Source organism: Castanea sativa, chromosome 11, assembly GCF_040712315.1.
Source record: "Castanea sativa cultivar Marrone di Chiusa Pesio chromosome 11, ASM4071231v1".
NCBI lineage: Eukaryota > Viridiplantae > Streptophyta > Magnoliopsida > Fagales > Fagaceae > Castanea > Castanea sativa.
In genome coordinates this window covers 48,173,301-48,196,200 of record NC_134023.1, presented here as the reverse complement: position 1 = coordinate 48,196,200, position 22,900 = coordinate 48,173,301, and the positions used below count along the sequence as shown (strand labels likewise).

General features: G+C 37.9%; 1 protein-coding gene and 1 pseudogene across 5 annotated transcripts; one reads left to right on the top strand and one right to left on the bottom strand.

Moving 5' to 3' along the window:
- The window catches only part of LOC142616623 (TMV resistance protein N-like), a 64,548-nt pseudogene that overhangs the window by 37,014 nt on the left and 4,634 nt on the right, over window positions 1-22,900 (top strand).
- Window positions 13,284-16,913, bottom strand: LOC142617356 (uncharacterized). Of its 5 annotated transcripts, none has more exons than XM_075790177.1 (4): window positions 15,882-16,913; window positions 15,602-15,752; window positions 15,062-15,155; window positions 13,284-13,638 (listed from the first exon to the last, which is right to left on the bottom strand). In XM_075790177.1, exons 1-4 carry the CDS (start codon window positions 16,796-16,798, stop codon window positions 13,472-13,474), a joined length of 1,329 nt encoding a protein of 442 aa, XP_075646292.1. In that variant the 5' UTR covers window positions 16,799-16,913; the 3' UTR covers window positions 13,284-13,471. The 5 variants fall into 5 exon arrangements, with proteins under 5 accessions (XP_075646292.1, XP_075646293.1, XP_075646296.1 ...); XM_075790178.1 differs by having other exon boundaries at window positions 13,284-13,605; XM_075790181.1 differs by lacking the exon at window positions 15,062-15,155 and having other exon boundaries at window positions 13,510-13,638.

Below are 22,900 nucleotides of genomic sequence, written 5' to 3'. Positions count from 1 at the left end.
CCTAAAAGCCTTACTATCGAATTGGACACCATTGTCCGAAATGAGTGTGTGCGGTATTCCGAATCTGGTGACGATGTTTTTCCAAACGAACTTCTTGGAGTCAACATCTCTAATATTTGCCAAGGGCTCGGCCTCAACCCACTTGGTGAAATAGTCTGTTCCCACAAGAAGCCATCTTTTGTTTCCAGCTGCCCTAGGAAATGGCCCTACAATGTCCAAGCCCCATTATGCGAAAGGCCAAGGACTGGAGAGAGGGTTGAGAACCCCTCCAGGTTGGTGAATATTAGGGGCGAACCTCTGACATTGATCACATTTTCTGGCGTAGTCCTGAGCCTCCCTCTGCATATTGGGCCACCAATAGCCCTGAGTTAGGGCTCTATGGGCTAAGGACCTTCCCCTAGTGTGACTCCCACAAATTCCCTCATGCAGTTCTTCCAGTAATGCGTCTATTGATTCAGGGTGCACACACAACAAGTACGGTCCTGAAAAGGATCGTTTGTATAGCTTCTGGTCCTCAGACAACCAGAAACGCGGCGCCTTTTGACGTATCTTTTCTGCTTCAGCCCTGTCCTCGGGAAGGAGGTCATTTTTAAGAAAGGATATGATCGGGTCCATCCAGCTAGGTCCGGGCCTTATTAGATGGATGCGGGGCGCGTCAGCAATGACAACAGAGGGTTTCAGTAAATCCTCAACGAGGATAACCCTAGGTAAACCTTGAGCCGATGTAGTTGCCAGCGTGGCTAAGGAGTCTGCATGGGTGTTCCCGCTCCGAGAGATATGGGTTAAGGCGAAGGAACCAAACTCAGTTTGCTGACGTTTGATCTGGGCCAGGTATTCCTGCATCCTGGGGTCTCTAGCCTCCATGGTCCCCGTGACCTGGCCGACCACCAGTTGAGAGTCCGAGAAGACATGAACTTCCTTACCACCCATCTTACGTACCATCTGCATGCCTACTAAGACTGCTTCATACTCGGCCTCATTGTTAGTAGCTGAGAAGGCCAATCTTAAAGATTTTTCAAAGACAATTCCTTCAGGGGACATTAGAACGAGTCCAATACCAGACCCTCTCTGATTAGCAGCCCCATCCACATACACTTCCCAAATCGGAGACACCGCAACTGTAATTGCCTCAACTGATTTTTCACCCATGTGGGCCTCTTTCAGAGTTTCTTCCAGCAATGGTTCGGCAAATTCCGCCACTAGGTCAGCGAGGACCTGGCCCTTCACCGAGGTGCGAGGCTTGTATTTAACGTCAAAAGCCCCCAGGATGGTCCCCCACTTTGCCACCCTTCCTGAGTAGTCGGCGCTACGCAGCACTGCCTTGAGGGGCAACTGAGTCAGAACAACCACCGTGTGGGACTGAAAATAATGGGGAAGCTTTCGCGTGGCATGAACCACGGCTAGGAGCGCTTTCTCTAAAGGTTGATAACGCACTTCGGCATCACCTAAAGACTTACTAACATAATATACCGGTCTTTGCACCCCGTCATCATCTCTTATCAGGACCAGGCTGACCGCGTGGACGGCCACTGCCAGGTAAGCAAACAAAATCTCATGTGCCTCCGGACGAGACAAAATAGGTGGCCGAGAAAGATATTGCTTCAGCCGTTGAAAAGCTAACTCGTAGTCCTCAGTCCATTGAAACCCTTTCCACTTATTCAACAGTCGGAAGAAAGGGCGACACCGGTCAGCCGATCGGGATATGAATCTATTCAAGGCAGCAATCATTCCCGTTAACTTCTGGATTTCTTTTGGGTTCCGAGGAGACTGCAAGTCCTGAATGGCCTTGACTTGCACCGGATTTACTTCTATGCCTCTATGAGTAATCATATATCCCAAGAACTTTCCCGACCCCACGCCGAAAGAGCACTTTGAGGCATTGAGGCGCAACTTGTACTTTCTCAATATCTGAAAAGTGTCGGCCAAATCTTTCACGTGTGAGGATATTGCTTTGCTTTTCACCACCATATCATCAACATATACCTCAATGGTTTTCCCCATTTGCTATTCGAACATTCTGGTCATCATTCTTTGATAGGTAGCCCCAGCATTCTTTAAGCCGAATGGCATGACCTTATAATGATAATTCCCCGTTGGTGTTATGAAGGCAGTTTTCTCCTGGTCCTCTAATGCTAAGGGAATCTGGTGGTAACCCTGGAAGGCGTCCAAAAAACTCATCCGAGGATGTCCGACAGTGGCATCCACCAGTTGATCAATGCGTGGCATTGGGAACGAATCTTTAGGACAAGCCTTGTTCAGATCAGTGAAGTCCACACATACCCTCCACGTTCCATTCTTCTTTTTCACAACGACCGTATGGGCCAACCACTCGGGGTAGAAAACCTCTTTGATAGCACCAGCCCTTTTAAGCTTAAGAACCTCTTCCTTCACAGCCTCGGAATGTTCCATGGAGGATCGCCGAGGCGGCTGCCTTCTCGGAACGATAGCTGGATTGACATTTAAGTGAAGAAAAATGAAGCTCGGATCAACACCCGAAGCTTCATAAGGATCCCACACAAAAACATCAACATTGTCCTTCAAAAATTCTAACAGTTCCATCTTCTCTTGGTGTGGCAAAAGTATGCCGACTTGGAAGAACCTCTCTGGGTCATCGGCTACTGGAAACTTCTCCAACCCCTCACAATATGTATCTTCCCCTGTCACCATCCCAGATGAACCAGGAGCAGTTAATTGCTACAATTCCTTAGTGATCAGGGCCGAAGATTCGGCCTCCGTCTGATGCAGGACAGCAGCCGATATGCACTGCCTGGCCATCGATTGGCTGCCGAGGACCTCTTCAACACATTCCCCTAAGGGAAATTTAATTTTAACATGCAAGGTAGAGGAGACAGCTCTAAGAGCGTGCAGCCATGGCCTGGCAAGGATGGCTGTATACGGAGAGTACACGTCAACCACAATAAAGTCCACCTCAACCGTTTCTGAGCCGGATTGAACGGGCAAATGAATTTGTCCCTTCGGCACAACGGCTCTCCCTTCAAAACTTATAAGCGGCGAATCATAAGGAGTAAGATCTTCTAACCTCAATCTTAACCCCTTGAATAGATCAGGGTACATGATATCTGCACCGCTGCCCTGGTCTATCATCACCCTTTTCACATCATAGTTCCCTATTCTGAGGGTGACCACAAGAGCATCATCATGGGGCTGAATAGTCCCTATCTTGTCCTCCTCAGAGAAACCTAGGACGGGCAAGGTGCCCTTCAACCTCTTCGGCCTGCTACCCAAATCCTCGGCCTGGGGATGGGAAACCGTCATCACTCTAGTGGGACCTGAGCCGGTCCTACCAGGCGCAGCGAAGATAACATTAATTGTTCCTAATGCGGGCCGAGATGAATTGTTCCTCTGGTTGTTCGAAGCAGGTTGACTGCCCTGCCCATTAGGGTAGCACAGGTGCTGCTTCAGTTTTCCCTCACTGACAAGCTGTTCCAAGTGGTTCCAGAGGGTCCGAAAATTCTCAGTAGTGTGGCCCACATCCTGGTGGTACTGACAAAAGAGGTTTTGGTTTCTTTTCGCAGGGTCCCCTGCCATCTTTCCTGGCCATCTGAAGAATGGCTCTTTACGAACTTTCTCCAGTAGCTGATGCACTGGTTCTCGGAACACAGTATTTCTTGCCCGAGGTCTTCGAGCCGGATTGGCCGAAGTAATCCCTCCTCGGCTTGTTGTTGTGGTATCTGTCCGACCTGAAATCTCTTCTCTCCTGCGGGATAACCTTCTCCTTTCCCTTCCCCTGCTGCTGGTCTTCCTCTACCCTCTTGTACTCATCAATACGATCCATAAGGCGGCGTACGCTGCGGACAGGCTTTTTCATCAAAGACTTTCGTAGGTCGTGGTCAGTAGGAAGACCCACCTTAAAAGTATTAAGCGCCACCTCATCAAAGTCACCATCTATCTCGTTAAACATCTCCCAGTATCGGTCGGAGTATGCTTTCAGTGTCTCCTCTTCCTTCATGGCCATGGATAGCAGGGAGTCCAATGGCCGAGGGAATCTGCTACACGTGATGAACCGCGAAGCAAATGCCCTAGTTAGCTCTCCAAACGAGCCTACAGACCCCGATTTGAGACCGTTAAACCATCTCATAGCCACAGGTCCCAAGCTGGAGGGGAAGACTTTACACATCAGAGTCTCGTTGTGAGAGTGCACTGCCATCCTCTGATTGAAGTGACTCACGTGCTCCACCGGATCAGTCCGGCCATTGTAGATGGTAAAGGTGGGCTGGGTGAACCTCCTGGGAAGCCTCCCCCTCTCAATCCTCCGTGAAAACGGGGATTTAGAGAGTTGGTGCAACGCCCTACTCATGGTATCGTTGCCTAAGCCCCTAGAACGAAGCTTCTTACGCCTGCGGGTTGGCTGGTCGTCCTCCTCACCGGAGGATGTTGCGCTGGTGGGGGAACACGACCTTGAACCGTAGCCAACTCCCCTATCCTTCTCTGAAGAAGAACTAGACGAGGACGGGGAAACCTTACGTTTAGCACGGCGTAACTTCCTCTTCAAACGATTGATTTCCTTCTGCATGGATTTAGAACCTTCATCGTGGGTAGTGCTACCCCCACCATGAGTATGGCTAGCCCCTGGGTATTCTGTATGGACGCTTCCCTCACGATCCCTACGATGTTCAAGACGTTCGAAATGATCTTCCGGTTGTGATCCTTGTGACTCTGCATGGTGAGAGCCTAAGCCTGCCATAATATCCCTACCTCTTCTAGACTAGGTTTCCCACAGACGGCGCCAATTGTAAGTGCACAATTGCACCTGGCCCCAAGGACAGTTATGGGCTCAGGCCCAATGAGCCTTGAACAATATGAATTTGTAGAGTGTGGGCTTGAAACCCAAGTTAGGAGTGTGTGAGGATTCAATGACAAACTAAAGATTGCAAATACTTAGAATCAACAAGGAATATTGTAAATCTGCTTCCTCGGATGTAAGCCGAGAGTTGTTCTTATATTATATCTTTCTCTTTATTTCTTTTTCCTTTTAGGTTACAAAAAGTCCGTCCCCATTTTTCTGTCTTCCCCCCCTTTAAATACTACTCCTTTGAATACTTTATACACGTGTTGCCCCACTTCCCCCTTGGCCTAGATATTTCCTTTCTCAGTGCCTTTGAATAGTAACCAGAAGTTTCTTTCTCACTGTTCAGGTGTCACTTCCCCATAAATGCGGCCAGGGTGGTAGGTGCAGGGTCTTTAATGTGGAGGTAGCAGCCTTTATCTTTGACATTTCTCCAACATCGGTGCTTTTGGGGCATTCTAGGGTTCATCCCTTTTAACCATTGGCCTTAACCGTGTCATCCCCTAATCTCTGCTATGAAATCCCGAGTTCTTCGGTGTCTATCCGAGGGTAAGTTCACCCTCGGCTGGAGCCTCGGACCCTCGGCGTATGGACCGAACCATAGTACTAACAAATTCTAAACCCAGGAGCAGGTCGGCCTTCCTTAACACGGCCCAAAAGGCCCACATTCCCATCGGGATCTTTTTACCCCCCACAAATTCTATTTATACATAATTTGAAAATTCTTGTTAAATATAATTTAACAACAATTTTTGTCAACACATGCCTTGTGACGTTCGAAGTTGGGACACGTGGCATTCAAGGGTGTTTCTAGCCATTTTGGCGACTCTTCATTTCCCGCACTTAGCAGACAGACGTTAAGCTTCATAAATGTCGTGTCTTTTCACTTGGCCTTGGTTTGTGATTTAAAAAGTAAAACAATCTTCCTTTTTCTTCATTCCTTTTTGCATCCACACCTCCTTTCCTTACACAGAAAAAGAGAGCTTTCATTTTCAAAAATGGCTAGCCCTTCTTCAGCAGGTTCCAACTCCCCAGACCATGACTCGAATATGCCTAGTGTTGGCAATGCTCCCCTGGTGGTTTCAGTCCCCATTCCTCCTCTTCCCCCCCCCCCCCAGGTTTTCCTTCCTGAGGTTGGGAAAACCTAACCTAGGGAGCAGGGTGATGGAGAAGATAAGAAGAAACAACTCTGTAGACCTTTAGGCAAGAGCCGGGTAAGATACTGAGGCCAGTCTTTCACAGTTTCAAGATAAACCTCCCAAAACAAAGGAGAAGGCATAGAGGCTCTCAAACTAGTTTTGACTCAAGCACAGAGGCCTCTGACTACTCAAGTTTCTCTGGAACAAAGGAGCCAATTCTTCAGAAGCTTTGGACTTTGGAGAGGAGGAGGAGGAATACCTTGGCCCAAACCACCCATAAGAGGATTCTGATGAAGACATTGATGCCTATGGACGCCATTCTCCTTGAGTTTCCCGCCTCCAGACCTACAACCTTTTTTTTCATGTTTTTATGTAAATAGACCATAATAGGCCTTAGGTTTGTAAGTTATTTTATATTTATTGTTTTGTTCTTTGTTTATTTATTTATTACTTATTGTAAAGAAAAAAAGGTGATAAGCCATAAAGGCCAAACTAAATATAAATCCCCCTTTTTTTTGAATATATATATACATACACACAATATAATTTTGTTCTGAAGTTCTAAGTAAGAGATAGTGTATGTTTATTCTTATGTTTCTATATTTTTTTTTTTTTCAAAAAATGGTTAACAAGGCAAACTAACTTGTAAAAATGAACTTACTACATAAGAAAACAACACACAAACATATTAGTTAAGCAAAAGACAAGGTAAAAGGTGCAAAAGGAACTTGTTGATGATGGGTCGTGCCTTTTCACAACTCCCTTAATTGCGGTTCTTTAGAAACCTACTGGTAATAGGTCACACCTTTTCACAACTCCCTTAACGGCAGTTTTTATTTTGAGAATTGATTTGTCAAAGATTTTGCTGTCATCTAGCATTTCCCCTGCCGACACGTGTCAAAATTTTGAAAAGGTGATTCACTTTCAAAAGATTCCTTTTAGAGGGAAAACTTTTGCCTAAAGTATATAAGGAGGGAAAAACGGCTGCCCTCTTCCCACCACCCCCATTTTTCCTTGTCTCTTCTCTTTTGAACTCCAAACCTCAAAGTCACCACAAAAAGATCTCATGGGTGTCAAACGTACTCTAAGATTTGGTTCTTCAAAAATCACAAAACCCTTAACTGCTAAAATCAATAGACCACTACTAGGGGGAGAAGAGAACCCTTCTATAGAGGAGCAGTGGATCATTCCATCTTTCTTTGGAGATAACATGTTTGATAAAATTTTAGATTGGGAATCTCTCCCTTGTCCTGCAGAACCTCCTTGCACGGCCTGTGGAGAGCCTAATGATCTTTTGACCATGGACCTAGACTTGAAGCATGTCCCTCGGCTTGGCACTTGCAGATGAGATTTTTTCCCCACCACTAATATGGTTTTCAAATCTCATACCTTAGTTTTTGAAGGCTGGAGGAGTTGGTGTTGAAGAGTGCTGACACGTCCTCCTTTTATGGATATCCTGCAGAAAGTGCATCTATTGCACACTGTGTTGGTGTTCTTCGGGCTAGACATCAATAAAGACAATGAAAGCTTCCTTTCCCTTTTGTGCTAATGGGATTCTACTACCCACACTTTCTTCACGGGGTGTCAAGAAATCTCTCCTTCCCTTGAGAATGTTTATGAGATATTGAGACTTCCCTTACTTGGGGATGGAGAGGTAGCTAACATTTCCTTGTCTTCTAATGAGGCCAAAGCTGTAAATTTTCTTGAAGATACAGTAAAGAAGACTTTGAAGAAGCCAATTCTGAAGGCGGCAAGAAAAGGGAAAGCCCCCATCGAGGAAGTGATGGAAGACACCAGTGTTGGTGTTGATAAAGGCTTTAGGGCCAACTTTTGGGGATGGATCAAATACTTATGGAGGAAGTATGCTGATGGCGTAGATGAGAAAGCAGCCACAGATTCTTTGAAAGAAGTTACAGACTTCGTTGTGGGAGAAGGTATAGCTCCTACGAACTTGAAGCCTTTATTACTTTCCTAATATCTTGCCATTTATTTGAAGGATATCCCCATGAAAAAATCCTAAAGTAGACATTTCCCTCTAGCAGTGAAGTTGGCCAATGGATACTCTTTCTCTCTTTTCCCTTATTTCTTAAGGACTATGTATACCCATTTAGATCATTTCACCCTCAAGCTACAATGCTCTTAGGGTCGATTCCAAGTAGAAACCCTTGTATCTGTAGCAATTTTGCAAATTTGGGTGTTGGAACATTTTAAGAATTATGCCCCTGTTCCCAAAGCTCTAAATTCCCTTTAAAACCAAAATGCCATCACCCTAGGGATTACCATGATCGTGGCATTGGAATAAGGTTGTAGTATCCTTTGATAGTTTCCTTTACAAGGTGCTAGATGACCCTACTGACTAGACAGATAGACCTTATTCCCCCCTTGAGGGTGGACTTCCATCCTTATTTCATTCCCTGAAGGCCGAAACTATTTATCATTATAGAGATTCCTCTTGGACTGAGGAGGAGCTCTCTTTTGTTGCATGTGCCTTGACTTGATATCTGGACTTGTACTGAGTCAAGATTAGTAAATGAATGCAGAGGAAAAGGTTTCGTTATACGTGTGTTTCTCAGGCATTAAATGCATTAGTCGCAAACCCACGCGATGCGTGAGAATATATATTATTTTGTAATATGGTATAATATATAATTTATTCTCTAAAAATTTATTTAAAATAATTTGTTCTCCTTAAAAATTGAACTATTTTTAAAGTATTATCCATTTCTGTTCTATTATTTTGGGTTTTTTTTTTTAATAACTAAATCATGAAATCAACCAATAATAAAAAATCAAAACAATTTTTATACACATCTATACTACATATAATTATGGAAGTTTTGAAAAAAAAAACTTTCTTTCTTCTCTTAAAGTTTCTTAGAAATGTCTCTGGCCACTTAAGAAACCTTCATTGTCAAAATCAGATAAAAACTAAACTCTCAATCATGTTTTGAGATTTTCTATTTCCTCGTGACCAAATTTTTGAGGTTGATTTTTTTATTGTCTATTAGACTGCAAGATCAAATTATTATGTGCTGCACATAATAAGAAAAACTGTGCTAAACATAATATTTGTCGAAGCCAAACAGAAATTGAGAAAGGTCCCACAACAAAAAAGAACCATTGAGTCAAAAAATATGAAAGCAGTAATTGGAATACAATTACAACGTATACTTTATTATTGTTTCAAAATTATCAGAGGTACATTAAACTTTGGTTGTCTTTTCTTCCTATTTTTTTACATAGAGTTAAACAAATGTCAAATGTAAGAAAACTAAAATGCCAAAGATTAGCAAATTGAATGGGTAAAATACAAATATAAAATAAAAATTGTACAACATGAATATGAGGTAAGAAGATGTTGTAGAGATTTCTAATTTTTGAAAATCATTTTCATAACCAACAAACCAATCCTAGCCACCCATAGCCCCAAGGTGATCACATTTTCAGCAACCCACAAAAAAGCATATCATCCACAAACATTAGAAATCCAAGGGAAAAACCAAAGTTAGGGGAAAAGAAAAAATAAGAAGGGAAAGAACACATCTCAAAGGGTCTTTCCAAATTTGATGCCACTTTGGCAACTTTTCCTGAGGAAGAGAAAGCAACTAGAAATTTATAGTGTTAAAAATAACACTGTTAATCACATGAGTGGCAATTGAAGGGTTTGAACTTCAAAAAAGCGAAACGGTTTTGAAGGGGAAAATGAAAAGTTGAGAATTGGAAGAAGGCTAAATTATTGGTTAGTTGAATTTAATGAGTTAAAGAATGTGTAAGGTTGTTCATCATTGACCATGTCATTTTTTTTCCTTCATTTTTTAAACAATATTAATATATAAATAAATACTATGCTTCAGCTTTTAGATATATATAGATTTGTAATGTCAATTGATGTTTTTCCTTTGTAGGAATAGATGTTTTCTCTTTAATAACATTTTGAGAATCCCTAGCAGTGAAATTTGATTTGTAGCCACCTGATCGAATCCACATGTGAAAGATGTGAGTATGCTAGCATCCATCCTTAAGTGGCTGGGTACTATGGGCTCTTTAGGGTGGTTTTTTTCTTTAACTTACATTATATTAATATGCTTGAAACCTTCAAGCTCAATACATTTTAGGTCTATTGAGCTACACAATGGGACTTACCTTAATGGTTAAATGTGTACATAAAGGGCTCGTAATTTAGAGGTTTGATGGGCATGACAAGACAATAATTTTCTAAAAGTGAATGAACAGTAGGATTAGGAAATGGTTCATAAGCAGGCTTAGAAAATATGAATGCATTTGTGTAAGTATTGATAAATAGATAGGACAAGAAGTTTGTGAATACTAAACATCCTTGAAAATAAACATGTTATAAAACACCTTGCCATGCCTATTTTGGGTACACGTTCAAGTCCAATTTGAATATACTTTATTGTTTTTTGGTGGGTGTTTTTCAAAAACTTAGTTTTGTGAGGGAGGGCCTATGAAGAAAATCAGAAGTAGAAGGCATTGAGAAGTGAATAGGTCATTCGCAACTTGCTTGGGTGTCATTGTGTGATTGGGTTTTAGGACTTACACACGAGACAATCACATGAATTTAATTAAAACAAACTTTTAGGATCCGTTTGGTTGGAGGAGTGGAAAAGTGAGAAGATAGAACAGATTTTAATTTCCCTCCTTTTTGTTTAGTTGGGAGTAGAAAAGTGGAAGGATGGAAAAAATGAATTTGTATAAATTTACACATATACCCTTGTTAAAAAATGATGCCCAATTAAAATAAAATAAAAAAGTGATAAAAAAAAAAACCAATCACCTAAATTTATTAAAAAAATAAAAATCATGCCTTGAAAAAAAAAATCACATCTAAGAAAAAAACACAAAAGAAAGCAAAAAAAAAAAAGAGAGAGAGAGAGAGTATTTGGACGAGTACGAAGCCTGCCTAGTAATCAAAAGAAAAAGAAAAAAAAAAAAGGCCATGTCTAGGAGGAAAGAAAAAGAAAAAAAAATGTAGAGCTACGTTGACAAGCCCATGTGCAACTGCACATGGGCATTTTTGTCCAAAAATGATGTCTAATTTTTCTTGTTTTCTCTTCATTTTCGAGAGAAAATTTTCTGGTGGGTCCGGGGAGAAAACACCTAGGTCCCACCATTTATTTTCCTTCCTCCTTATCTAACCAAACACACTCTAAAAAGTTTTCCTTCCCATTTTCTCTCCAAAATTTTTCATCCTCCTATTTCACCTCCAAACAAGCACACCCTTAAGTTCACCAATCACAATGTAAAACTTAATCACGTTATAAATTTGAGTATCTCTAAGCTTTCTCTTACTAGAAACAATGAAGAAAAATATAGATTTTTCCAAGTTAGCTTTGCGTTGAGCCCAACTTTTTCTTTACGAAGTGTTTACTAATCTGTTTTGTTGTCCTACCTTTCCCCTTGGACGTTCTATTTGGTGCTTTTATAACATGCATATTTTCATTTGGAGCACTTAAGATTTAAGAATACTATATGCATGTGAAATGACTAATGAGTAGATTGTGAAAAAGTTGGGCTCAACGCAAAACACCATGACTAGTGAGTAGATTGTAATGGGGTGTTTTGTTCTATGATGCACGGACGCGGCGCCAGAGGTGCCACACCCGCGTTCGACGCGGCGATGCGAGAGGGACGCCACTGTTCGCGCTTCGGTGCCGCGTCGGGCCGCATCTGCCACATGTTTTCTTTTTTTCTTTTTTCTTTTTTTCAGCCGACTTGTGCTGACACGGCTTGAATTGCGCCGACTCGGCTTCGATTCGCGTCAATTTGGGCCGAATCGACCAAAATCGGGCCGTATCGGCCGTATCAGGTCGTATCGGCCGATGACCGAAACAGACCAGAAACGGCCGAAACAGGCCAAAATCGGCCTTGAATCATGCTAGAACAGCCGAAATCGGCTCTGAATGAAACCCAAAAACCCTAAATCTATCCTTCCTCAATTTTATTTTGAATATTTGTTGCTTATTTTGTGTTTTCTTTTTAGTTTTGTGTTTTGTTTTGTGTTTCTTGCTTTCTTCTTTCTTTGTTTTGTGAATCAAGGCATAGTAATATGTTTTTTAAGAATATTTTAATAGTAAAAATATATAGAAAATATAAATAAAAATATTTTCAATAATTTTTTAATTGCCGAGTCCCACCGCACCCATACCCACCTTTTTCAAAAATTGCCGAGTCCCGCACCCGCACCAGCACCCGTGATTCATAGGTTTTGTTACAAACTTTGCTCTGTCTCTGTAATTCCTCCTTAGTTGCTTTTTAATGAAATCGTCCATTCACCAAAAAAATAAAAAAAAAGTTGGTAGGGCCACATGATTTGGTGTTTAGATGAAAAACAATACCTCATCATGTGCAGAAAGACCTCTTTTTGAAGCCTTTGGTAATGTATATGTAATCACTAATCTTAATTCTTAAGTAGTTACTCAATTGGCATACAGAAAAAAAAAAAAAAAAAAAAAAAAAAGGACTTGCAGTCCACTTGGTTGAAACTTGTAAGTGATTCTAACACAAGGAATAAGAAGAAAAAAAAAATTTCTCAAACATTAAACCGTATGACCTTTTCACCTATTTTACTGTTCATGTAAGTTGCTTTTGCCTTGTTCAAGTTTGACACCTGTTATTTTTTTCTTTTTTCTTTCCTTTTTTTTCACATTTTCACTATTAATGATACTTTTTACATTATTTTATTGTTGAGTGATGCTAGAGATACTATAATTGGTATGTTACCAATCACAAAAAATAATTTCACATTTATTCATTATATATTATTTAAGTAACACTGATCACATTTTTATCATATCAGTTTGTAAACTTTTTGGTGTAGCTTTATAGTATTAATTGGTTATTTGTCTTTAATTTATTTTAATGATATGAAATATATTTATTTTCTTACAACTGTTTATTTATTTTGTTATTATTATCAATTAATATTTTTTAGATCAATTTCACTTTAAATAATATCTTTTAATTTTGCCTCTTCTGAACCAAAATTCTGGCTCCACCACTGTTATATACTGAGGTAATGACAATATATTATTGTTTAGACCTAAGAATGGTGGGAAAGCAATCCTTTTTAACCATGCAGAAGCAACTCATTCATGTGAGTGGAAGAACAACGATGAATCCAGAAAAAGCGAACCCAGCACTTGACCCGCTGTGTCTTTAAGATGGAGGGTTCACAATCTGAGATGTATGTAGCATTGTTCAAATGGTGTTGGATACTGCAGGCTGAAGCTGAATTGCAAACAGATAACGTCATGGATGAAGTTAACTTGGCAAACGTGGTCGATAATATCCATTATAGAAGACTGGAAGTATGTGAGTTTTCCTTCAAGATCTTCAGGAATTTATTTATGAAACAAATGTAGGAGTTCAAATATTTGGAAACATAACCGTTTTACAACATATACAACATGGGGAAAAATGCTGAAATTTAATAAATACTCATCAACTAATGGTGCCCCACTGTTGATCAAATAATGTGGTTTATTCTTGCATTTCTCTGCTTATGCTATGGTGATTCAAGCAGTTTGGAAGGTTGAAATAGCTCGTTCCCTAGAGACAGAAATTCCTCAATGAGCTCTCTAACTTTTGCTTTTGCGGTATCCAAAATCAACTGCAATATACGTGTCTCCAAGTCTGGTTCTGCATTAGAAATTAGAGGCCTTACATAATTAACTACATGGATAAAATGAGAATAAGTTAGTTATAGAAATGAGAAAGAAATTATAGGAATATTCATGTTATTGGTTAAGTGATCAAGTCTCACATTGGATAATACTGACTAGAGTAACAAGTGGTAATAAAATTTTGTTGGATTAAACCCTCTGGGGTAAGCTTTTGAGTTTAGGTGTTGTTCCAACATGTTATCTAGCCCTCAAAGAAAGACTCTAAGATGTTACTGTCAACTTTCACAAATCCAAAATCCTAATAGCAAGAAGGATTTCTATTTTATTGAAACCCGCATTATAAAAAAAACCACTAATTGCTCCAAAAAGCACTTCTAAAAACCACTACCAAAGTCTTGAACAACACACACACACACACGTAAAATCCTAAGATCCAATGCTCCGAGTTTTGTTGAGGTCTTTCATAAGGGCTTCTTCTTAAATTCATACATTGACCAAGCCTTGAACAATAATTTTCACTCTTAAGGTCTGTTTGGATACCGCTTGTTGCTGAAAACTGAAAGCACTTAAACAAAATAATTTTTAAATGTGTGAATAGTACCGTGGGACCTAGTTTTAAAGAAAAATTTGTTGAATGAAGGTACTTGTGGGTCCTGTGAACAATACATGGGACCCACAGAAAAAAAAACTCTTCCTGGTAAACGTGCAAAACGCGTTTCCCAAACAGAGGCTTAAATTTTATAGCAGCAAGTGCACAACTATTTTGTCTCTTTTGTGGTGTCACAGAGCCAACGAGTTCAGTCGAACAATGTAATGAGTCTAAGGTTATAGAAGCGTTCGCCCACTTTAATAGGTATAGCATTGCAAGCAAATAGGGCAATAACCACAACCATGTTTCTTCCCATAGTTCTATTCCATTCACCTGTTGGATGTTTTCATACTACAAGTCTACTCCAAAGTTGTATTTTTATTAACATATATGATAACACCACCACCAACACACATAATATCCAAAGGCCATTTAATGGTTGAGATAGTTGATTCTAGAGAAATGAAAGTCCCTTGAGAGTGAAAATCACATGCAAAGTTTCTCTAGAAATGAGAGGAGATAGGGATCAAATGGCCTGAATACTCGGGGCCTTTTTATACACCCTTATACCCAATCGGAGAGTTGTAACTTTAGGAACAAGCACAACCCTCAGTAGAGTAATATCCATTCACTAGAGAAACTAATTGCATTGGAAGTTATCACCACTCTACTTCTCTAGGAGACAAAGTAGGAAATTTTATTTGAGGGAATGCCACCATTGTTGTGGTGTGATCACCCCCTCCAATACCAACAGAGATGCATCTAGCCATAAGACAGTATTTTCCAATTGAAAGAGTTGCTTGGCCAAACATATAAAAGAAAAGAATTTATTTCCTGTGCATCTATTAACACAAAACAAATATGTGATGAGAATAGTGAAAACCTGCATAGGGTGTCCATTGAAAGTCTCGAACCGACACCTTCCTCAAAATCGCATCCCAAACAGCTTTACAAGATGCTAGAGGAACCACTAATCTCTGCATTCAAGTTAGATTCCTTAAAGAGACATACATTAGCAGGAAAAGATTCCTACCGTCTGTCCAGAGAAAAAAAAAAAAAACAAAACATACCAATTTTAAGTATTTGAAACCCATTATTTGATTTATATATGGTTTTTGGAATTGGAAAAGAAATTTGCATAGACGAAATGACATTGTCCTTACAGTTGAAACAAGTAAGAGTCTAAAGATAAAAATAAACATAGATCCAAACAAAACATCAGCAAAGAAGAGGAGGGGAATAAATAGGAACAAGGCGTTTGGAACTTTGGTAAGGTACAATCACTTCTGAAGGACTCATCTTTGAGCCAATCATGTCAGAAATGCTTTTGGTAAAACAAAATTCTAAGATTATCCAAAGGGAGAATTGGACCTTGACCAAAGTTTGAAGAATGGTCACATTAAAGTCAAAATCAAGAATTTACCTTAAAAAAAGTGAGATTTGTTTGCAGCATTCGATATGCATCACAAAGCCATCCGTATCCCCGAGATAGCAATAGTTTTGGATTAAAACAATCCAATATCTGCTCAAGCCATTTCAGCACTGACCCAGAGGAGGATTTCCCAAGCATATCACTGTTTATAAATGCAATCTGATCAGAAAAATTGTAGTCCAAGCTAAGCGTAGTCTATTTTTTATGGAATGTATATTGAGACAGTGTAATGGATTTATACATACAAGTAATAAAAGCCAATTATCCTTACATTGCATTGATTTCGGGTCCCTTAAGTTCCCTGCGTTCAACAACCTCCACAATCTCCAGATTTCCTTCCTCAATTTCTGTCGTTGAATGATAGGAGTGTCCGTTACCCGAATTAAAATTTTGCAGGGGTTCCGTTTCTGCACCATCGATGCCGTGACCGTTGTCGTTGGGGTTTCCATCTCGGTGAGATTGTGCCACTAGAGAGTCACTGGTCTGTGGCGGGACATCCTCCGTCGCTCGCAGCCATTCGCCATAAGGACTCTCCTCCCACACCTTCAGTTTCGTGAACTCGCATGCTTTTGCCTCATGACCAAGGAGGCCACAATGGAAGCACAGACCAGATAGCCGTTCGTACTTGAAAACCACCCCAACCTTATCACCTTCCGGACTGTGTACTGGGGCTCCCCCGCGTATCGGTTTGTCTAAGGGCACGTCAACTCTGACCCGGAGAAACCTTGCCTCGCCAAAGGCAATGGCTTCACAATCTACCTCAATGACTCTACCAATTATTTGTCCAATATCTATCCCTGCTTCCTTGTATATTAGATCGAAGGGTAGTCCCCACACTTGCACCCACATCGGAACAGTTTGGAAGTTAACCGAAGAGGCCGTCATTCCTTTCTCCCACCTTCGCAGTAATAGGATATGATTATCGAAACTCCAAGGACCATTGTTGATAACCCACTTCAATTGGCTTTCGGTAGAGAATTTAAACCGAAACAGTCCGTCCCCAACATCTGTAATTTTTAGATCGTTCCCCTCCATCTTCCATGCAGAGCGTAGATGGTTTTCAGCAGCTATAAAGTTGATGGGTTTGGTCGTGTGAAACCTTCCTAGCAAACTGAGGGACCACTCTTCTAGAGTTTTCTCGCGATGCTCCGACCGAACCATGATCACTTCATCTTCCTCCGAGTCCATGCTGACAAAACAATAATCTGAAAAGGATAGGGTACCTACACTTAAGGTCGACCCAGATTTCTCCTAGGATTCGACAGTCGAGTAGGAGGAAAGATAAAAAAGAAAGGTCCCATCCTGTGTGAGAAAGAAAGGACTCCTAGCAAACTTTATAATCGTGACAATAATTGTGACAACTTGCCAGTTAAGTTTTGCAATTTATAAAACACGTTAATAAAAATAAAATGAGAAATTATATATTCAAAAATATTTTCATAATATTTTTATAACAAATTATAAGTGGTAAGTTGTTACTAATTGTTATTGATGGAGCAAAAAAGTAATCTCAGTTAACCACTTATGATTTGTTGTAAAGATGTTGTAGACATAACACTTCTCAAATAAAATTGCTTCAAATGAACTTTCTTTCCCTTAATTAAATTTGGGAGCTTCAAATCAAAATATCATTAATTGTTAAAATTCCTACAAAGAAACAAAAGAAAGAAGGGAAATTTCTTTTGGATATTCAATTTCTCAAAAAGAGAATCCTTGGTTCAATTTCCATAAAAACGTGGATTCTTGACTTATCCTTGATTAAAATAAATTATCTCACCCAAAAGCAAAATTAAGTCAATGCTTAATTAAATATAAAGTATTTGACTTAAATATCCATCATTTGAATTGGACAAAATTATATTTGAGGATTTTAAATCTAAAACCTCAATTTAAGAACTACTAATTGGTTTCATCCCCTCTAAGGATATGTAAGCAACTTAAATAAATTATTAGGTGCAACCACAAATAAATAAAAACACATATCTCCATCCCCTCAAACATGAAAATAAATAAACTTATGTACAAAGGTGATGTGGTTGGAATCAAAGGGTCTTTCTTTGAAATAAGAGATTGTAAATGAGCTTAAATTTTTTTTTTTTTTTTTGGGAGGGAATACAATTAGCTTAAATTGAAAGTCTCTTATTCTAATAGAATTCCGCATTCACTAAAAAAATAATTGGTGTATGCTAAAAAAAAACAATCATCACATAATATGTTCATATCTATCGGATCTTATAGATACAAAGGACAGTTAGATTTGGAATTGATTTTTTTTTTTTGGCTAAATTCGTTTAAAGTATAATTTTTTTTTTAAATGAGCTTTTTAAAAATTGAGTATAGAAAAAAAATTAGTATTAAGTATAATATCTATTAGTATTACTAACATTTTTTTTTTTCTAAAAAAAAATAGTAATACTAATAAGAATGATAAAAATGTCCCACCTTACTTAGACCAACATGTATTATGCAAGTTTTCTCCTTCGGAAGAAATGATAAAGGTGGAAATAGGTTTTAATAACCCACACCTGACTGTATTATATTGTTTAAAATATATTATATACGATTTAGTCATTTCTATACACATGATTTTATATTCTAATTCTTATACATATTCCTAAAACACTCATCCTCTCTCTTTTAGCACTTTCATTGTCGTCCCTTTATTTTTTCTTGTCTTTGCCTCGTTAGTGTTGAAGTCATCTTTAATAAGGATGACAAAATATCTCTACTATGCCTCTGCCCACCCGCTTCCGTCTCAAAGAAGGAATGTGATGGAGACAAGACCCCCATGATCTGATCATGTCCATTTTTTTACTATTAATAATTACTGGTACTTGTATTAATAATCATATCTTGGGGAGTGGAAGTGCTAGTGATACAATGAAATTAACTTAATATTAAAAAATGCATAATTTTGGTTAGATTATTTAAAACATATAAATTAAATTACAATACACTCTCTCCTTATGCTTTTTCCCTTTTCAATATTAAATAAATCTTTTTCCCCTCTTTATCAATGCACTTTGTCAGCAAACTTGCGAATTTAGTTCTTCTATTGGTCACCCTCAAAAAAAGCTCTTTATCGATGCACTTTATCAGCAAACTTGCGAATTAAGTTCTTATATTGGTCACCCTTAAAAAAAAAGTTCTTATATTGGTCCCATAAGAATATGTCAAACATTAAAATTCAACATCACTAACAGTTATACAAGTACACAACCACATCAAATCAACGTTTTTCTTGTGTTAATGCTTTGCCTTAATCAACTCCATTCAATTAATTCTAAAAAGAAAACAAAAATCCATTCAATTGAATTTGGGATTGGGATTGGCTCAAAGTTGTTAATAAATATACACCATGAATCTATTTTTGGTACCAGTCAAACTTCCTTCTCATCATATTGGCAAGCCACAGTCGTCTCTGGTGTACAGGAAAGTTCTTAAAACCAACAAGTAATTTATAAATTTCCACCCAAAAGAAAAGTTAAAAAATCTTTTGGTTTCAAATTAAAAAAGAATTAGGACCATAGCTTTCCTTTGTCCAAACTCCAACACAGGATTTAATCATTTACTTAAAATAGTAATCTTTATAGTAAGTGAACATTATTATTACAAATAACTAGTTGCTAACCCGTGCGATGCACGGGATAGTTAAATGAAATTAAGTTAGAAATGAAGGAAACTAAACAATTTAGTTCAAAATAAAGGTTCAACTAAAAAATTGGTAAAAAAATACAATTAGTTTTTACTTTCTTTGAAATTGAACAAAGTAATGCAAATTCAAAACCAATAACCCAAAACCGAAGAAAAAAAATTAGAAGAATCTTCAACCTCTAGAGGAAGAAGCCCAAGTTTGAAAAACCCCACTAAAGTATTCGATTTGTACCACAATAAGACATAGAAACAATAAATATATTAGTAAGTATCTGAAAAATTAACAATCACAATCAAATTCAAAAGTCAGATGGAAGGACATGTCAATCTCACTGACTATAGGATTGTTTCTGTAAAGAAAAATGCATATTTTAGTTTACTATGTAGTATTAGGGAAACAAAAAAGAAAAACAGTTCTTGACAATATCTGAGGACCTTAAACAATCATAAATTATGAACACTCTCTGTTAACAGAAATAATTTTTATTTCAAAAAATTGCATGCCCAAACCTAAGTCTAAATTAAAACAAATTCAGATAAAAGATGATATTAAAACAAACCATAATTGAAGAGAATATAAGAAAAACATATTAATACCTTTGCTTTGATGAAATTAGAGTCTCTACATTGTGAAAAATTCCACTTCATCTCTGCAAAGAAACTGAATTATTTAAATCCAAAAGAGACAAATTAAAAAAAAATTATTGACAAAAATATTTAATAAAAATTGTCACATATCAGAATCCTATTTTCTAAGCCCTAATTTCTGAATTTAAATCTAGAACCAAAGCCAACTGTAATTGTAAAATGAACACAAACACTGGTGCAAATACACATACACTAATAAAGATCTAATGTTTTATGTTTTGGGGTGTATTGTTTTTCTTACTACCTCTGTTTTTGCTTTTAATACACATACACTCACTTTGTGTTAGAAGCTTCCACTGCCCATTTTAGCACTGCCCCAAATTCTCACCTACTTGCTCTATATGCCTTTTCTTTTTCTTTTTCTTTTTGCTTTTGCTTTTGCTTTTGCTTCTTTATATTTTAAAGTTTTTGTAAAAAATATTCAAGTCATTGGGTTCACACATTATTTCAGCTTACTTATGCATAACTTTTAATTTCTCACAAACCAAAAACACAACAAGTAAATAAATTAAGTAAGATCTGTACTTTCTTCTTTACATGACATTCAAAGCAACCTTAAAAATGGTTTATAGACAACTATCTGAAGAAAAAAAAATCTCCTAACACTCCTTCCACATATTCTTAGAGATTAAAATTACACGGCATAGGATCTCATCAACTGTTATGTTATTTCCAAGTAAAGCAGAATAGATTCACAACAATGGAATTTCCCACCAAAACAATTCATTTTTATTTCTAATTGAAGAGACAAAAACACAAACCATAATAAGAAATGAATGTGCTAAAACAAAAACAAAAACAAAACCAAAAAAAGCAATTGGTGACAAAATGTAAAAATGTCAGAATTGAACCAAAAGACAGAGCTCCATTTAAAAACGACAGGAATCAAAACAATCATCCACACCACAGCAAAGCAATTCATTGTTATTTCAATGTTATTACTTCCGTTTCGAGACCTGTTTCGTTTTGTCCAGTGGAACGAAATATTTCAGTACCGGCTTATTTCGGCGTACCGTTTCAAGGTGTTTCGGGTTCCTTAAAAAAAATATAACATATATATTATTACTATTATATAAAACATTGAATTTAATTTTTTTTTAAATCTTAAATAAAGTGGGGTTAAAAAAAATTAAATATTTTTAATTTTCTACAAATAAAATTCATAATTGTAAACAAATTAATAAATGTACAGTGTATACTCTTTCCCCTTAAAAGCAAATGAAGTAAAGTTGATAAAAAATTTATGTGAATATTTTTTAACTTTTTACTTGTGGCATTATTGTAAATAAATAAGAATCTAGGATTAGTTTTTGAGCTAGGAAATTTCCTAGTTACAACCTCCATTACTCCACACGTATGTTCCATTTCCACTTACCATGTCCTTTCCATTTGATCTCCTCCATTCTTCTTCTCAGTCTCCACAAACTTCTCTGCTTCTTTCTTTTTTTTAATGCTTTCCTTGGTTTTAAGATGTAAGGCTTCCTCACACAATTAAGGCTAGACCCCAACATGCCTAACAGGTAAGTGTTCTCTAGCAAATGAAATGTCAACAATAGAGAAGTGTGGTTGCTCAAAGAGACAATGTTGAAGCTGAATGAGAAACAGTGAAGCCCAAAGCGGCGTAGATGAGTTTTTAAATTTTTTTTTTTTCCATAGCAGGCCAAATCTTGTACCGGCCGAAATTTGCTTCTCGGCTGGAATTGGCCGAAATTGTCCGGAATGTCCCAAAATTGCCCGAAATCTGACCCGAGGTGGAACGTGGGGTATTCTGGTACCGGTTTGCATACCGGAACAAAAAAAAATCCGGCAGTTCCGGCCGGAACGGAACGGAATCAATAACAATGGTTATTTCTAATTGAACAAACAATTACAATGTCTGCACCTCTGCTAAGTCTGTCCTACATGGATTCCAAAAGATAAGTTGCAAAACAACAGGGCTTTGAACATTTACATTCCAATTTATTTCCAATCTATCAGTGGGCATGGTTGCCTAAGCCAGAAGTACAATTTCACCACAACTAATTGGGTATTAATCCCACCTATAGCTTATTTCATAAATTAAAACCTCTCTTAAGCATAAAAATAAGACATAGAAAAGAAAAACGATAAGAAGGAAAGTATAAAAATAAAAGAACCTAGGAAAAGTACTATGGCTTTGTAAAAGACTAACTTTTACATTATATTTTGGAAGTAAAACCGAACAGTTTGTGGCAAGATACAATGTTTTGGATGAAAGTTGACCCACAATTCTCTGATTTGCCAAAGCACACTCCATTAAACCCGTGAATTAAAAGAACAGCGAAAAGATATAGATAAGACTTAAAGAGTCCATATCCATATCAATTTTCTTGGGCTTCTCTCTCTCTCTTAATTAATCAATTATGTCTCTGTCAAAGACCCAAACTCTTAGACCAATAATAAAGATTCAATATTGCTTACCTCCAGTGCTTTCTTAACTAGACGTCTCCTTTTGTTTTAAATACATAATGGCAAGTGGTAGTGAGATTTAATCTCCACCTTTTATTTAGTTAGTGGGTGATATGACAGTGTCTCATTAAAACAAAAGAATATTCTAATTAAAAGAGTACTGGAGGTAACACATTAATGCGTTGTTTCACATAAGTGTTATTAATAGAGTAAGGGTTTGGCTTACCTCCAGTACTTTTTTAACTGGAGATCTCCTTTTGTTTTAAATACATAATGGCAAGTGGTAGTGAGATTTAATCTCCACATTTTATTTAGTTAGTGGGTGATATGACAATTTCTCATTAAAATAAAAGGAGATTCTAGTTAAAAAAGTACTGGAGGTAAGCCAAACTCATAGAGTAAATGCAAATATTTCGTTTTGATTTAAGGGTCAAATATAATTTTGGTTAAATTTTATTCCATAAGTGATTTTAGAATTTATATTATAAAGTTTAAAGTTTAAACTTTTTTTTTTTGAGAGGAAGTTTAAACTTTAAAGTGATTGCCTTTTACCCTTCTTAA

Bases quoted from the DNA above. Each gene is read 5' to 3' on its own strand.
- LOC142617356 (XM_075790177.1), bottom strand. From the start codon at position 16,798: ATGGACTCGGAGGAAGATGAAGTGATCATGGTTCGGTCGGAGCATCGC. The intron at 15,156-15,601 runs GTAAATTCTTGA...ACTTGAATGCAG, and splicing joins CAAATCTCACTTTTTTTAAG to AGATTAGTGGTTCCTCTAGC. The intron at 13,639-15,061 runs GTTTTCACTATT...TTATCCATGTAG, and splicing joins TCAATGGACACCCTATGCAG to TTAATTATGTAAGGCCTCTA.